The sequence below is a fragment of the Amphiprion ocellaris genome, chromosome 1, assembly GCF_022539595.1.
Source record: "Amphiprion ocellaris isolate individual 3 ecotype Okinawa chromosome 1, ASM2253959v1, whole genome shotgun sequence".
Lineage (NCBI taxonomy): Eukaryota > Metazoa > Chordata > Actinopteri > Pomacentridae > Amphiprion > Amphiprion ocellaris.
The window spans coordinates 8,670,995-8,689,150 of NC_072766.1; the positions used below are offsets into that span (position 1 = coordinate 8,670,995).

The 18,156-nt window shown below is 38.1% G+C and overlaps 2 protein-coding genes across 3 annotated transcripts in view; both read right to left on the reverse strand.

Moving 5' to 3' along the window:
- The window catches only part of hp (haptoglobin), a 39,217-nt gene extending 33,409 nt beyond the window's left edge, over window positions 1–5,808 (reverse strand). For both annotated transcript variants that reach the window (XM_055010873.1, XM_055010870.1), the window contains exon 1: window positions 650–5,808. The gene's annotated coding sequence lies outside the window, so the exon portion shown is untranslated. The remainder of the gene's footprint in view (window positions 1–649) is intronic.
- Window positions 5,809–5,957: 149 nt separating this feature from the next.
- dhodh (dihydroorotate dehydrogenase) lies at window positions 5,958–18,060 on the reverse strand. Its single transcript, XM_023287623.3, has 9 exons — window positions 17,948–18,060; window positions 15,411–15,623; window positions 15,119–15,318; window positions 13,294–13,376; window positions 12,712–12,899; window positions 9,712–9,825; window positions 8,218–8,371; window positions 7,957–8,116; window positions 5,958–6,748 (listed from the first exon to the last, which is right to left on the reverse strand). The coding sequence occupies exons 1-9, from the start codon at window positions 17,963–17,965 to the stop codon at window positions 6,661–6,663; spliced, it is 1,218 nt and encodes a 405-aa protein (XP_023143391.1). The 5' UTR covers window positions 17,966–18,060; the 3' UTR covers window positions 5,958–6,660.
- Between the last annotated feature and the right edge of the window lie 96 nt (window positions 18,061–18,156).

Genomic DNA, 18,156 nt, shown 5'->3' on the forward strand with positions numbered 1-18,156 from the left:
TGATGTTACATTTCCAATAAATTTGCAAAGACTGTAATAAACAAAAAAGCATTCTGATTTTAATAAATGTTATCAATCCCGCTGATGTTTGTGTGAAAAACATGAAAGTACAAATGAAATCTATCCAATCCTTTCGTAACTGTAACAGTACAAACTATACCTTCTGCTATAAAACTTAGCATTGCATTTGTTTTTATGTATTTACTGGGTTCTCGGCATAGACCGTGACGTCACCCGTTGGTTTCTGCACTGAGAAGATGAAGCCCGGATTTTGCTACTTCCTGGTTGACGTCTTGGATATTTGGAACAAGTGACAACAAGGAGCGAACCGGAGAGCAGTGATTGGTCAGACTGACTGAGAGCCGAGGACTGTCTGTCCCGCCCACATCTACCGGATCTGCTGCTTACCGGCTCTGCTGCTAACAACGGTAGCATCCAAAAGTCGAGCTAAACCTACGAGTGAGCAGCTAGCTCGGTTAGCATCGCTAACATTAAAGCTAATGTTTTTTATGCAAACTTTCTTCTCTGGTCAATACACACAGAAACAAACTCCACCAACATCTGGAGTGCATGGCACACATTACATCTGACACTAAAGTTGCATATAAAGTGCAGCAAAACCGGCACCCTTGAGAAAATAAACACTTACCGAACTATCAGAGTCCTTTCAGTGTCTGTTGGTAGAATCAGCCGAAGGTAAAAAACTGGTTAAAACAAGCCAACAGGCAGAAAAACAATCTGTGGAAAATGTTCTGCTGCTTCGCCGATAAATAAACCAACAGTTATTATACCAGAGTTAATCCAAACGAGAACAGAGTTTACAGTGAATGAGCGTCTCTGCTGCCTCCTCCATATGACCTGTCAAACATTCCAGACCGGACTGTCAGTCAAGTAGCCCCGCCCCCTGGCTCCACAAAACTTGAACGCTCTGTATAAAATTCAGTATTGATTTCTTTTAAGATCGGCGACCTGATCTCTCGTTTTGACCATGACAGCTAATGGAAAAAAATCCTGAGCTGTAGAAAAGCAGTCTATCAAATTTTAGTTTTTCCCGTGATGAATTGAGGTCTATGGAGCCAGAGCTTTTTGGACCCAGCCCTATCGGACGGTGTGATATTGCAAGTTTTTGACACTTCCGGGTAGGCTTCATTTTTGGAGCCAGGCGCTACGTCGATCTATGGTTCTAGGGTCACATGATTATGATTATGTGCAACTTCATGTTTAACTGTATTTGTTTTGTCTTGTGTTTTTGTAATCGGTCCTTAAAACAGGGTGTTGCATGCATAAAAATGCTTTTCATTTGAAATATAATTTGGAAAATTCTAGCGGAATGTTTCACAAATTGAAATACACAGCGTATTTAGAAGAAAAAGGCTAAAGGCATTTAAGGCTCTTACTGAGTTTTGTATTTCTTCTTTGATGTTGATTATAAAGTGCTTCTTCTTTCTCCAAGGTTACGTTTTTAATCGTGATGTTGAAGCTGACAAATGACCCAGAAATCCTCTTAGTTTTACCTTGTAACTTTCAGGGTTGATTAGTATCGTAACCAGTGATCCAGAAGAGATTGGTTCTTCTAGTCCTCATGTCTTGTCTTCCTGAGGCCTATAATGCTTACTGTAGAGTCTCTCTGATTTAAACAATGGTTCGTTGGATTTGGCATCTCATGTTTGAGAAAATATATTAATGAAAAAAACAAGGCAAAACAAACACAAATCCCGGCAAATGACATCTATGTGAAGTAAAAGACAAACTGCATTCGTCTAAATGTCTAACAAATATTTAGGTGCATCACACCAGAAAAGAAGACTGAGTGAGGAAAAAAGGAAAAGAAGTTTGTTCTAGTACCAGAGTAGATGATATGTATGTTAAATAACTGCAACTGACTGGTGAGACAGACAGGAAGATAAGCACTAAATTGTATGAATATGTATTAGTAGTACTACTGTATATACAACACACAACATTTAGTTGACTAATTGTGAAGTCCAACAACAGAAAACAAGTTATGAAATTTTAATAATTTATGATACAAGAAGACCACATCTGCAGCCATGATAGAAGCTCTGAGAGCAAAATGCTAATTTTAACATGATGCGTAGCAGGTACATTTTTAATATACTTCACAACTTTCCTTGATCAGTAGTCACTGAAACACAGAGGACCATCTCTGTATTTGTAACTAAATCACTCCTTTGAAAAATATGTATTTGTTATATTATTTATAAACATTTATAATTGATTTGTGACACTTTATGGACTTCATTGAAAGGCATCTCAGCTTGTAAATTTATAAATTCTACGCAAATCGCACATTTCTATTAATTTTGCACTACTGAAGCTTTATGGAATTACACAATCTTTGTACTTATCTTTTGATAAATATATAGCTATATATACACCGATCAGCTACAACATTATGACCACTGACAGGTGAAGTGAATATTATCGATCATCTTGTTATAATGCAACGTTCTACTGGGAAACCTTGAGTCCTGACATTCATGAGGATGTTTGACATGTACCACCTACTGAAACATTACAGGTCAAGCAACTCCCTCAACCCCCGACTCCCCCATGGCAACAACAGTCCTTGATGCCAGTCGGCACCCTCAGCAGGACAATGTACCCCAACACACCTGCTCAGGAGTGGCCTGGGGAATACAACAGAGCTAAGGTGTTCACCTGGGTTCCACACTCCCCAGATCCAAATCTTACTGAGAATCTATGGGATGTTCCAGGATAAGCCTGATCTAGGTAGGTCCCACCCTGCAACCCATTATATATATTATTATATATTAATTCAAAGTGGTTGCCATAGAACGTTAAAATATTAAATGGACAAGGATAGACACACAATATCTATCTGTCTCCATTTGTTCGTCCTCATATGTCCCATTGTATTCGTACTATTTGGTTAAATGCTTTACAAATTTTACAAAGATGGCAATTATATTTTATGTTGATTCAATGATGCGTTTATTTTCCCTTTTCTACTGCTTTTTGCGTCTTCACTAGCTGCGTATTATCCAATGTGTTCTGCTGAGATGCTGTTTACTCACACTACTCTATGCAATAAAAAAGCATGTTTGAACTGTAAAGCCTTCATTATTGACCTTGTAAATACATACAGATCAACTGTAAACACTTGGTTCATGCTTGTTCCAGATGATACACCTGACTTTCCTTGCATTCAGACTGTAAACGCAGCACAAATAGCATCTCAGAAACAGAGTGCTGTACAAGTGCTGAGTCCAATCAAAGTTATATGAGGAAACTGTACATCGAAGTGGTCGTATTTTTAAGTTTTGCTTGTCTGGAAGCCAAGCCTCTCCTCCCCCTTCGACACCACATATGGGAGACAAGCCGGTCTGGACTTAGCCGGAGGAAAAGGAGAAGGAGGCGCTTGGCAGCTCACAGCTGATCCTCACAGAAGTGTTGACTTCACTGGCTACATCTAATGACCGCTGTGTATTCTGGGATCAGCAGGCAGTGTGGCGATTAGCTAGAAAGGCATTTCATTGTGTCAGTGAGTGAGGAAAACCTAAGAATAACTATAAAAGCAGCAGACCAGACCTATGGGAGTAATAATAACACAGAGGACAGTGAGAGTTCAGCTGAGGGGAAGATGACTTGAAGGGCTTCCTGCATCGCTGCTGGGAGCTCAGCAAAGTCATCTCAGTCCTTTAAGTCTGCAAATCTCTTATATCATCCGACCTCCAGTGTGTTTGCTGCTGCAGATGAAAAAGAAAGATCAGGCAGATGTTCTCCTCAGAAGGACAGCAGAGTATTGTTTTAGTCATTGTTTAAATTCTTAAAAATAATTGCATTTTTTTTTCATAGTGTAACCTTTGTTTTTTCTTATTGCTGCTTTCTTATTGTTATCTTAAAGCAGATTTTTGTAGAGTGCGATTCTCCTTTTCCCCACATACACACAAGAGCAAAACAGAGTTTGCATGAATTTAGAGACTGTTAACTGTACAAATTCATTAAAAACAAGCTAATAATTACAAAATTCCTCAAACTCAAAGTACTATGTCCCAGCCAAAACAAAACAATTCAACATGAATGTAATCTCTGAAAAAATGTGTCTTTCATCACTGCTTTAAGGTCTTCCAGAGCAGGAAAAAGCAGACGGTTGTAAACAGCCTGCTTGATCTGACCAAGTGTAAAATTTAGCAATTAATTTTTTTCAAAGTCCTCCGGTAGACAATAAAAAGCTCATTTAAGAGTTGGTTGCAAAGATCATCTCCACAACATAACTCAGAAAATACAAGCATGTTTTTAAAGAAACTGAAAAAAGATTCTTCCACAGAGGGAGATTAAAGTGTTTAATAAATTTTCCATTACTCTGAGCTTCAGTCTGAAGATAGTGATATATTAATATGTGCAGTCACTGCACCAGTCAGTTTGGTTGATCCTCCGGGGACAACAAACTAGCAGAGACTCCTTTAAAACACCTTTCAGTCTCAAACAAAGACAATCAGGGCTCCGGCTTGCAAAAGTGTTGTCACTGGTCAATCGGTCATGCCACACACTACTCTGGTTTATGTCTTCCAAAGTGAAGACGCACCTTTTACATACTTTATACTGAAGCACCATAGAAATTACATAAAGGCCAATTCATGCCTTCTAAGTCTGTGTGTCTGCAAGGATCCGGTGATGTAATTTCACCATCTGCCCAAGTTCATGAGGATCTGCACGAATCCCTCTGTTGATGTCTGCATGAGGCCCAAAGTTTGTGACTGCATGAGGGTCAATATATAATTGAGGGACTTTTTAAGTCCATGGGATATATCTTGAATACATTTTCATTAAAAGCAAAAAAAAAATGTTTTTTTTGTTCATTATGATCATGTCTTTACAAATTCCATAATTATTTATTATGGAAACAATCACTTAATAAAAAATGACTGGATAGCAATAAAATGTCAACCTAATTACCATCCAAATTTAATAACAATCACCTTCTAATTAGCTAAACAATGATAAAATGAGCTTATTCAAAAATTGTTTTGACTGTGTTCTTTTTATTAAGTTGAGATAATCATGACAGATATTTCTTTTTTGGTAATATATCAAATTATATATGGAAAACAACAAATTTTATCTGTGTTCGAGAAATCATTTTCAACTAATTACAAAAACACCTCTCAAGGAAGTGTGTTCATTCCAGATCACATGACCTGCACCACATGATGTCATTTCCTCCTGAAGAAAAGACTGACAAGACTCCAAGGCTTTCTGAGTTATTTAATGTAAAGTGTGAGTCAAGTGTGGATTTATCACATGTCAACAGGTTTACTACAATATCTTTATAAATAACTTTTAATTTCAATTTTACTCAATTGTATATATCATATTTTAGAAGAATCTTTCTGTAAAAATGCCATGTGGTGTTTGGTTATATGCGGCCATGTTGATTTTAGGCCTGAAAACAGCGAAAATGTCAACTATGATACCTGTCACCTATGTTACAAAAAGTCCTGCAGTTAAATATTGACCCTTGAACTGTTCACACCGGGACACAACAACTACACGTTCTAGAAAGGAAAATGGTTCTCAAAACAAATGCTTGCTATGAGGAGAGACTGTAGAAGAGATTCTCCATCGTCCACATCTGTATATTTCATCATTACAACATTTATACTTGAAGGACTCCCTGTTGATGGTGTCCAAACACTGTGGAAAATTCTGAAATCTCCAGAAAATCTTGTGCTGAGTTCGCCTAAATGTGCAGACTTTCCCATACCTATAGTACATAAAGGGAGACATGTATGTATCTGCTGTCTGCCTTAATGTGTCACCCACAAGTGGCTAAACAGTTCTCATATTTGCACGACATCAGAGGACTACAAGAAGTCTATTATTTTTCAGCCCAGCATCTTCTGAACACTGAATATTGTGGTTTTTGTTTTCTAGAACATTTCAGTTTTGCACTTCAAAATCAAATCATGATGTTCAACAGAAAAACAGGTTTTATTGAGTGCTTCTGAGGTGCCAGTGCAGTGCAAAATAAATAACCCAAATAACATGTGAGCTGTTATTGTGTTTAGCTGTTTTGTTCTGTACAGCACCATGTTAAATATGACCTTATTGCATTTCCACATTCTGATATCCATTCATGAGAGATTACTACTTGTTTCAGAGGCACAAAAATAACTAACACAATGTCAGTTTTTGACAGTTTTGATTCAATTAGACAGTTCCTAAAATGGATGGTAACGATTTTAGTGTTTCAACCATATATCATTGTGGCAGATTACTTTCTTCACGCACAAGAAAACAGTTGGCAGGAAGTGATTAAAGTCTTAAACACTTTGTAGTCAGTAGGTCAGTTTGAGAAACACTAACTGCTGTTACACTGTAACAAAAAATATAAACACCTGAAATCAAGTTACAGACCTCAGCTTCTTAATACTGTAGATGCAGCATGTAAAGATTTACCATTATTCACTTCTAATTTTCACATACGGTGAAATTTTGTGAAGGCAGTTCAGACCATAATTGATCTCCCACCCTGGAAATCAAGATGGACCATCACAAACACTCTGCATTGACCACAGTTTGGGAAAAAGCTGACGATCATGTCACCTTGTTGGAGGAGACGGCAGCTGGAGACGCAGCTCAGCCTCGAGTGTCCGTGTCAACATTTACCATCTCTTACAGCGAGCTCTTCTTAGAAGTCGACCCGTCTGCTTCCCTGTGATCAGCTCCAACTGCTTCAGAAACATTGTTGAAACCTTGTTCCCTGTGCAAACAGATGCAGTAGAAAATTTGCATCCAATTTTTGGAACAACTTTATTACACTAGCATTGCTGTCATATGTGACAATGACTATGACTGTATGAGCAGTCTGGTGCCTCAGCAGCTGCTACCACATGTGAACCATTTAGCCTAATTGTCCAGGTTCTATTTGCAGGCAAAACCATAATGTGTGACCTGCAGTATGTCACGGAATGATGAAAACGATGTGTAAACTGTGATGGATAGTTCATAGTTTGGGTCATACTTTTATAGTCCATGGAGCCCAACTTATTAAAATAATATACAATTTCTGATAAACCAGAACTACATTTTAATACTCTCGACCCCAAACCCTGCCAGCGGGTTTAAAAGGTGTGTTCTGTAAGAAAATAAGTAAGTAAGAAAATTTAGCAAAATTACACCATTTATCATGGGAAGAAACTAGAAAAACAGAGAGAATTTTCTGATTTCAAACTTTCCAACTGTTCTTGAACTGCTCATCCATGAGGTGCCATTCAGTCAGGAAAATTATCCAAACCTATACTTAGAATTGAGATATTTGATAAAAGTTTCTTAATTCTACATGTCTTATTTAAGAATTTGCGCATAAACACATTATTTAGGCAGACTAGAATATGTAATTTTGCACTCTTTGGCAAAACAATGAAGACATTATTAACTCAGTTGTGACAAAAAAAACAAAACATATCACTTTTTGCTTTAAATGGTGTATCTATAGGGAAAAAAAACAAGCGCACCAAGAACAAAAAAAACAAACAGAAACAAAATAAAACAAAAAAAACTCTTCTATATTTTATTTCTAACTGTGTAGTAAAAAAATAGACAATTATATAGCAGCCACATTACAAAAATCCAGAGTCTTTTTTTGATATTAACTTTTGTGTTTTGTTTTTGTGATTGATGGCATTATTACTTTGTTGCATTGCACAAAAGGCATTTCTGATTCTTCGGTATTTCTACATATGGTTGTCACAGAGGTGCAGGACTTTATGTTGCACCAAAAAATGAGCCCACAGTGAGTAAAAATGTGACAAGAGGAAAAAAAAAGAAAGCATTCAGAAAATGCTTGTTAATTATCAAAAAACATCCAAAATAAATAAAAATAAATTAAATGAATCTTCAAACTTAAGGAGTAGCTGTGGCTTTAGGGTATTTTCCTTGTTGGTCACTTCCATGCACACTCATACTCACTTTAGTAGTTGTTCCAATTCTCGCTTTATCTTCTTCACTACAGGTGGACCCTGATAGGTCAGAGCAGTGTAGAGCTGAACTAAAGAAGCACCAGCACGGATCTTATCCATCGCATCCTGTCCGCTGGCCACACCTCCGATTCCAATGATTGGAACTTTACCTACAATAACATTAACACGCACACAGAACAATATTTTGTATGTGAAACTGAGACTGAGGGAATGAGAAATGAACAGAAGTATCAGGTATTTAAACAAGCACCTTGAGTGAGGTTGTACATCTCTCGGACAGTGCTGGTAGAGAGGTCTTTGAGAGGCTCTCCACTCAGCCCACCAACCTCAGACCTATGCGGGTCCTGAAGCGACTCTGGTCTCGACACAGTGGTGTTAGACACCATTAAACCATCCACTCCCAGCTGCAAACACAGAACATACAAAGAAGCAAAGACAGAGAGTAAGTGGCATGTGTAGCTGTGGAACTCAAGTATGAAGGTGACTAAGAGTAAAGGCAATCTGACTTTCACAGGCCTCTCATGTGAAGTGCACTGTGACAAAGACAGAGACAGAGTGTTGCTGAGATATTTGCTTTCTTTTCCCTCCTTAATGTCACTTCCATTAAGCTGCGTCTCCTCCTCGCTCCAACGAGCACAAAAACCTACTGAAGTAGTGATAAAGCTACCAGAGCAGACAGGAGGAGGGGAGCCACATCTTTTAAATGACTCTGAGTTTGAGGCAGAACATTAGCAGTTAAACTAACGATGCTGAAAATCAGTCACTAATAAAGCCACCCTAGTAAACAGTCAGCTGAGGCATTAAAGCAGTGACCGTGCTGATGGTTTAGATTATCATGTAGGAAACAGAGAACTAACTCTCTCACCTTATTCAATCTATTCTACACATTAAAGTTGCTGCATAAAATAAAAGATGAAACTAATGCTCTGGCTGGTTTAGTTGGGATTTGCTATAATTTTAACAGCCAACAGCAGCTTTGCATAACGATCTGAGGTCTGCAGATTCCGTGACGTCTTTCAACTCTCTGTAGAAAAATAAAAACACACCTGCTAAAAATACATATTTATTGATTTGTGGTTCTATTGTCATATCTTCATTTGTTAAACCTTGTGTTTTTAAATCTTATTTCGGTTTTTATTCAGTGTATCATATTTGATTTCAGTCGCTGTACTTGTATTACACTGACTGCATTTAGTTGTAGTCCTGAAATATTTACTTTTTTTTGACTTGTGAAGCACTTTATACTTTTATTTTGAAAGATGCAGTACCAAGAGGGAATTTTTTAGTGATGCTGAAGTTGAATTGTTTCGTAGAGTCACATTTACTCCTTTAAATGAGTGAGTGGCTGCAACCTTCCTGAGGGTGTGTTCAGTTTGCATGAGAACATGTGACGTGGTTATTAACATTTTCACGTCAGAGGAGGATGTGAACTTTCATTGAGTTTTTTTTCCGTTGGGCTTGCATGTTTTTTCCCCCTGTAGTCTTGAGAAAGATTTAAAAAACAACAATTCTGAAAAGCACGATGTGTAAACTATTCTTGTTAACCAAATTAATGCTGCACACACCCTCCATTTGCCATGAGCGCAGTAGAAATGAAACGCAGCAATAAAAGAGAATGAAAATAACATTTGGCAGGAAGCAAACATTAGATTAGAATATAATCAAATTATGAACATCCTACAAAATCCAATAATATTGCACATTGGAAACGGAAACTAAATATATACAACAAATAAATTCAAACCTCAGTGACAACATCAGCGATGTCTTGTTTGTCCTGGGCAGTGAGATCTGGAGCAATCTTCACCAGCACTGGAGGTTTGTGTTCTTCCTGCAGGGCATCACGCTCCTTCAACACCTGTGCAGATTGAAGAAGTGTGTTTGTTTAAATGTTAAAATAATAATCAACGCCCCGGTAGGCAACCCATAAACAGGGGTTATAGTCCCCGATGCAGCGGCCTATGGCCATTTGCTGCCTGTCTTTTACCCACTCTGCTGCCCACATTTCCTGTCTCTCTCTTCACTATCCTTTATAATAAAGGCTACAAAGGCCCGAAAAAACAAATAAATAAAAATCATCATCATCATCATCAGGCGAAAGGGCAAAAAGAGGCACAACTAATATAAATAATTTTTACTTCACTCTATCATTACCTAAACCTCACAGATTCCGCTGCGCTGACAGGGCATATGGCTTTTATCACATATGTTGCCACTGCTCCGTGACATTCATTAACCCTGTCCTTGACTCATTTTTCCTCTTGCTGCGAGGGAAAACAGCATTTGCTCCTCACTGGGGGGCTGTGCTGCAGCTGCAGAAGCTAAAGTAGGAACAGCACAGAGGAAATGGTACCAATTCTACTTTATCACTGAGTAACTAAAGTAAAAGAAAAATGCACAACGCAGTTAACATGATCTAAAAGAAAACAGGTCACAAGAAGCTGATAGGTCAAAAAATATGATGCATGATCGGAGATAGGCTGAAGTGATGAACCTGTCCATCAAAATTCAAGTGAAGTTATTAAAAATGGCCCTAGCTCTCACTTTGACATGATGGAAAGTAGTAGTCAAGGGGCTTTTAAATGGAAATCAGTGGCAAAGACTCCTGCTTCCCACCTTCTCTTAGAGGAAGGACCAAGGTTAAGAGGCAGACCTTTTAGAACTGCTAGTTTAGCTTAGCAAGGTCAAGGTAATCTTTAATATACCTGAGGGGCAACTTGTCCTACAGTCAACAACACAGTGCACGCAAGAGCATGACAGTTCACATCACACAATAGGCAAAAAAAGGTACACAGCACTCCGTCAAGACTGCTCAGTCGTTGTATGACTTCCGACGGATCAGTCCTGATAAGTCCACAGCGGTGGATTTGTGGTAGGATCACAATCATGTGATCGCCAGCAGGCAGCTGATGTAGTGTTCACTTGTTGTCATAGTTACAGTGACACCATGCTGTTATCTCACAATGATACAGAAATCTTTAACAAATCCATGGATCCAGACTATAAGCCGCATCACTGCCAAAATTTAATCAGGTGGTCCTTGTGTCATTTCTGACCTTCCCTGAAAGTTTCATCCAAATCCGTCAGTCCGTTATTGAGTAATGTTGTGCACAGACAGACAGACAGACAGACAGACAGACAGACAGACAGACAGACAGACAGACAGACAGACCAATGAACGTACGTCAATTGTCATAACTTCACCGCAATCCTTGGTGGAGTAAAAAGCAACGTTTCAGAGATGTTTCTACTTCTTTACTAGCAGTATTGGTTGTATTTTCACAAGTGCAGTATTACTATCTATAGCAGCTCTTGTATTTATTAGTTAATATGATAACAAAAGTGGTCTTGACTTGCAGATTGAAGGTACAAGCTGTGTACAAGATTACATGTGTTTTACTGATTTTGAAGCTTAGAGGACAGAATTACTTGATTATGGTTAAAGAAAGGGTAAAAAAAAACGGTGTGTTGTGAATATTATAGTTTGTGAGTGTGACAGGGCTGCACTGACGAATGGTTTAGTCAGGCGACAGAAAATTATTTCAACTATCAAGCATGTCGATAATTGAATTAATTTCAGTTGAACTAAAATGCCAAATGTTTACTGGTTGTAAAGATTTGTTTCTTTTTTGCATATGTGACAGCAAATGGATCCATTCCATTAGCTGCTCACTTTAAACAAAAAGAAAATAACTTTAATTTTTGCATAGTTTATTCTCATTTATATCACCTTTTCCTTATTTTCAGGGGATTGTAGTGAGCTTTTTTTGCACAGAGACTGCTTATACTAAATTCTCTGCATAATCATGTGAAGCTCGTTATATACCATTTCATATTTGTGAATGATTATTGTCATTAGAATTGACATTTACTGCACGTTTTCTAATTTAAATTGACTTTATGCAATCAGTCATTTGTGGGGAAAAAAACTTGAAGTGATCTTTGATAGTTCAAATCAGATCAGCTCAGTGATGAAAACTATTCCAGTTGAGACTTTCAGCCAAGGTGAAGGCCTAACTCTGTCTCCAAGACTTTAAAAAGGTTATTCATGATTTGAGTATGAAAATTCGCCCTATGTTTGCATAGAGGAGCTGTCTCTTCAGTGTCTGCAGCTGCTACAAAATACTGCTGCTCATCTTTTTACAGGAAAACCAAGGCATGACCACATAACACCATTACTGTCTTCTCTCCACTGGCTTCCCATCTGTTTCAGGATTGATTTTACAATAATATTGTTAGTTTTTAAGGTTTTAAAATGGGTTGGCAGCACATTATTTTGCAAAACTCTTCCATCTTCATACCTCAGTTAGAGGACTGAGTTCGACCAACCAGTAGCTCCTGGATTCTCTGAGATTAAGGCACAAAAATAGAGAAGACTGAACCGTCACAGTAGCTGCTCCTAATCTCTGGAACAGTTTAGCTTTTCATGAAAGAACTACTCAGACTTTAGAAAGTTTCATGTCAAATCGAGCTTGACACCATGACTTCATTCTTTACTATGTTGTATCATTTCTTTTCTTTATATTTTATTGTGTTTCATTCAGTTTTGTCTTTCAGTTAATGTGTCTGATGGGCTGCTGTTAATTGTAAAACACTTCTTGTTTTAAAATACGCTTTATAAATGAATTTGACTTTGCGAGTTTAATTATTTTTGATTTCAAAAGGCTGAGCATCTTCCTAACTCACATTTTTGTCACTGTTGCCTTGTGATCCAGTACTGTAAGAAATATTCAGATATTCTTACTGTATGTAGGAGCTGGCGGAGCTCAGCCTTCCCTTGTAGATCCCGGAGACCCGGAGTGTTGGGACTGCTAACGTTGACCACCAGATAGTCTGCCAGGGGGCCCAGCACTCTCACCCCCTCCAAGTAATCTGCCCCTGCGTCCCGGGACAGCTTGTTCTTCCCCAGGTTGATGCCCAGGGGAAGGCCAGCTATAAACACAGACATGTACGTACACACAAATAGGAAAGCTCAGATAAACACAAACACAGGCTGCATCATCAGACACATGACTCAACGGGGGCAGCGGCTGCTGACGCGCTAAATGAGCTGGAGACACAATAAAACGTGAGGCAAGGACAGGTCAAGATCATTAAAATAAAACAAGATAAATTAGTATGTTTAGCGGAATTTACAGTTTACTGCCGGGCTTCCCCATCACAACCTCACTACAACGTCAAAAGCACACATATGACAAAAAAACTACAGATTCATACCTTACAGTACTAAAATGATAGATTTTAATGCACTGTACTCTGTAGATTTTTAGCTGAATCTGTTATCGCCTTCAAACTCGTTCCTTGAATATAATGAAGACCTGCTAACCTTTACTTTGCTCTTGCTGCGTTTCTTCTCTGGCCTTCAGCCTATTCTGCACTTCTTCCAAACCACAGCTGTTGAATCCATATCTGGAAACACCACAAAAACATGCACACGCAGAGAGAATAAGATCACGAGGGAAAAAAAAACAACCTTTAAATAAAAATAATCCTTCACACTTCTTAAACACAGAACTAAAAATTTGCTAAAATTGAGCTAATGACATCCATAATGAGAAGCTAAATGACTGGGTTGACTGTAGGTTGACAGATTTCTCTCCTATGGAGCCATTTCAGTAAATAAAGATTACATTTGATGGTGAATCTTCTTCTCTTATCTGTTCATTGGCCTTATTCAGCCGTCAGTACATTTGCCGAGGTCCTGGCTTCCTTTTAACTATGTATGAATTCTTGTGGTCAAAACAAAGCATTGTAATGAGACTTGTCTTGATAAAAAGCACAAACTTCTAAATGTTTGAAAATGTATTCCCTCTAATTAGAAAAAGAAACTAACTTCCAGCTCATAATTGGACGTAGCAAGATTTTTTCACCGTGGCAGCGCTGCTTTGCTTTGTGTTCATTTAAACTCCCCACATATACAGTATGTAAATTAATATCATTAAACATATTTTTTCTTTGAAAAACACATTTACTCTAAGGCGCACTGTCTGAAGAGCATATTGTGGATATTCTACTTAAATTATAAATTATATAATTATAAATACAACTTTAAAACTGAGTGACGCTTAGAAAAAACATAATCAAGGGCAACAAATATAAAACCTTAGAACAAAAATTTACCTAAAGTAAGAACTAATTCTACAGAAAGTGTGTCAGAGGCATTGGAATTCATTCTCAGGTAAACTGTCTGTGACAACAACTCATGAAGATAAATTTTTCTAAATTATTATAAATGACCCATTTTACTGCATAGATTGACAGAAATAAAAAAGTTAATTTGTTAATTTAGTTCATTCAAATTTGTGTTACAAAGTATGCCTTCATGAATAATTAGACAAACCTGTGAATACCTATTTTATAGGCAAAATATCTCTTTGAACACACAGAATAAAGAAAAAACGAACATTGCCATTACTGTCTCTGCTCTCTGTTTCGGTCTGCTGTGTTTTTAACATAAATTAAGAATAATGAAACCCTTATACTGTCACCATTTACTAATAAACTGACTAAAAAAACAATCATTTGTGGTAGTAAAGCATATAAAGTAAATTAAATGAGTCATGAATTGGGACCACTCACTGGTAAATCCAGCACCTCTATGCTCCACCAACAGTGAAAGAAAAATTTTAGCTTTTAAAGCTGACATATTGTTTAAAAAAAAAAAATCTCAAATTAACTACATTGTAAGATAATGCAATTATTGTTTCAAGATTATTTTCCAATATTTTACGATAGAAAATTAACATTTTTACAAAAAAAGCATCTAAACACCACTGAAACAGTGAGAAATAAAGAAAGAAAACATTTTATATTTACATAAAAACACTGTGATAGCAAAACATGGTTACTAATTTATACATTTTCCTCTACATTGGATACACCTACAGCAGCCCTGCAAACATGTTTTAGTAGAGTTCACAACACAGAAAATTCCCATCTCTGAAGCGGCCATAAAGAAGCATCAGCATCTCTTTGAAATGGTTAAAAAAAACTGAACATTAAAGCCTCAGTGAAGGAGGAATACATACATATATCCAGACTACATTAGACTGCATTAGTTTCAGTTTGGTGGACCAAACAAACCAGACAGCAGAACTTTTTTTTCTTTCCAGCTGGAGCTCTGACAACAGTGAAGCCTCCCTGAAGCATACCTGTTAATAATTGCCTGATCTGCAGAGAGTCGAAACACGCGAGGTTTGGGGTTCCCGTCTTGGGGTTTGGGAGTGATCGTCCCAACTTCAACAAAGCCGAAGCCCAGTTTGTACAAGCCGTCCACTGCCTCGCCGTGCTTGTCGAAGCCTGCCGCAATCCCAACAGGGTTCTTGAACTTTAATCCGAGCACATTCACTTCCTGTAGAGACATCATAATAAACACAACAAAGTCTTGTATCAGTTATAGAACGTGTCCAGTCCACTGAGGAGGCAGTACGGTGACATGCTTACCAACGATGCAGGGTCCTGGTAGCGGTTCAGAGGCACCAGACCCAGACCGATCATCTTCACTGCCAACACATGTGCCGTCTCTGGCCCCACAATCCTCTGCAGCAGGGGCATCAGCTGGTTGGCATAGAAACGCTCATCTCCAACCACAGTGAGGTAGGAAGCAAACAGAAGGCTACCTGAGCTGATGACCTTTACGGCTTCTTTCAACTGTTTCTGTTGCCAAGAGGAAATAAAAATGGAAAGGAAGAAAAAATGTAATTTAAACCATTCCTTAATCTGATTAGACTGCTGTCAGTTTAGATCCAGCCTTCATCATGTTTGCAGCGAACCTGTGTTTGCATACAGAGTCTTGTTGAATACATAGTCAACATTTAGAAAGAAAGGTGGCAGTCCACAAGAAAAATTGCATACCATCACACATCATACACTGCCCGATCAAAAAAACAAAACAAAAAAACGCACACTCTAATTGTTTATTGTAATTTTTTTGGACTGCCTTTAGCTTTGAGTATGGCACTCTCGCTGTGGCATCATTTCAATAAGCACATTCACAAAGCGAGCCCCATGAATCCTGGCATCATCATCTTGCAACACATCCATGCCATCAGGGAAGATAAACTCCATTGATGGAAAGACCTGGTCATTCAGTATATTCAGGTAGTCAGCTGACCTCATTCTTTGGGAACATAACGTTGCTGAATCTGACCAATCCCAGATCATAACCCTAACCCCCACAGGTTTGTAGGCACTAGCTATGATGAGTTCATCCCTTCATCTGTCTCTGTTCTTACCCTGATGCCCCCATCACTCTGGAACAGGGTAAGTCTGGACTCATCAGACCACATTTGTTCCTCGAAGATAATGGTTCACCATGTTTTAATAATGCGTTGGATGGTTCTTAACCTGATTTTAGTAGTTTCAGAAATCTCCTTAGTTGTCTTCTTTGCTTGATGCAGACCAATAATTTGACCCTTCTGAGACAGATTAACATAATTTCCATGACCACAGGAAATGTCTTCCAACATGGTTGTTTAAGAAATGAGAAGCTCCTCACTGCATCAGATAGGGTCAAATAAGTTGTTGCAGATGAAACATATTCATCACTGCAGTAATTATCCAATGGAAGGCTCTTACCTATATGCTTAGTTAAATCCAGGTGGCAATCTTTTATTTTTTTGGCCAGGCAGTGTATTTTGTCCTTGAGCATAAGAGGACAAATCGAACACAGAGGAGCATCACCAACAAAATTAATTACACTTGTTGTTCCTGGCAGGACAAATTAAAATGCCGGCCATGGAAAGGTCTATTTGAAAAATCCTGTGTAAATTATAATTTTGTTGAAATTTAAATACACAGCGGACACCACGAAGAGTGCAACAATACAAAAGACACATAAGCAGCATAAAATCACAGTAACCTATCTTTGTAATCTGACAGAGGTTGGTGACTAGTTTCTTTGTGAAAATACATTTATTAAAGGAAAAACCAATATAAAGTGTCTTAGTAAGATAGAAGCACCATGTGCTGTCAGAACAGCTATAGTGCACATTGGCATTAATTCTCCAAGTCTCTGAACTCCACTTGTTAAAAATATTCCTTCATTTGGTGTTTTGATGATGGTGGTGTCTAACATGTCAGTCGAAAATCTCCCATATGCATATAATTAGGTTGAGGTCTGGGAAAAAGGGCTATAGCATTTGATTCACACCATTTTCATGATTTAATCATTCAATCACCCTATGTGACCCATGGATGGGGACTCTGTCATCCTGGATCCTAGAAATGTTTCATCATGGGGTAAAGTCTGCTCCCCGTTGTATAAAAGAGCCACCAGAGGTCATCACTGTAGGGGTCAAGGATTCACGTGTTTTCCTTTAATTTGCTTCAAACAATTCTTTATTTTTGCTGAAACTGTCCTGCTTGCATTAGACTAATCTAAACTTCAAACTGGTTTAAGACAGAGTAGCTAAAATATCTTTATGAAATTAGGCCAAGCCATTCTTTAACTGCAAGATTCCGGTATGTACACTAGTGTAAAGAATTATTACATAACAAGAGCAGATGACAGCATGTACGTACAGATTTGTAAATTCTCTAAGAGTCACCTTTTTGGACTCCTGCACTGATTGTTCAGCTTTAACAATTCTCACTATCAGAGTATAATAATTAATGTGCAGGCAAAGATGTTTGGCGAATTGACATCTCTCAGTAAGGTGAGAAAAGGCTGATGTAAAAATAGTTTTAGTCGCTTTTCCCAGCACATCATTACTTTCTTGAAAAAATATTCTAACAAATCACCACACTAATACAGAAATGAAGCGATTACTATAAAAATATAAGCTGCAGGTAACAGTGTTTGCTGCCTGCATGTGTTTCTGTGGTAACATGCAAAGTCCCTGCAGGTTGAAGCTGCAGTGTTTCCTGGTTTAACGTTACTATTAAACCACGCGAGCAAACAGGAAAACACGTGTCGTGGTGTCGTCTAAAAACATCTCATTCTGCAGAACAAAAACATAAAACACTGTGTCTGAAATTACCTTCAATCGTCCCGCCATGTATGCAGTTTTGTCATTGCACTAAAGGGCACTGGTCGCCTTTCCTAACATGTTACACAAACACACGCTTCCTCAGCTTCCTGCTTGTCTTCTCGCGATATTTCAATCCGGGGTTTGATCGGGTGGAGGGAACTCCATCAATGTGCTTCTGAATGAAGACAGTGAATATGTGTGGTGATTTAGGTTTTAAA

Excerpts from the sequence above, each read along its gene's own strand:
- dhodh (XM_023287623.3), bottom strand. Across the intron at positions 8,117-8,217 it reads GATGTACAACCTCACTCAAG|GTAAAGTTCCAATCATTGGA; the intron begins GTGCTTGTTTAA and ends ATGTTATTGTAG. Across the intron at positions 6,749-7,956 it reads GAATTGGAACAACTACTAAA|GGAACAAGGTTTCAACAATG; the intron begins GTGAGTATGAGT and ends CTGTTTGCACAG.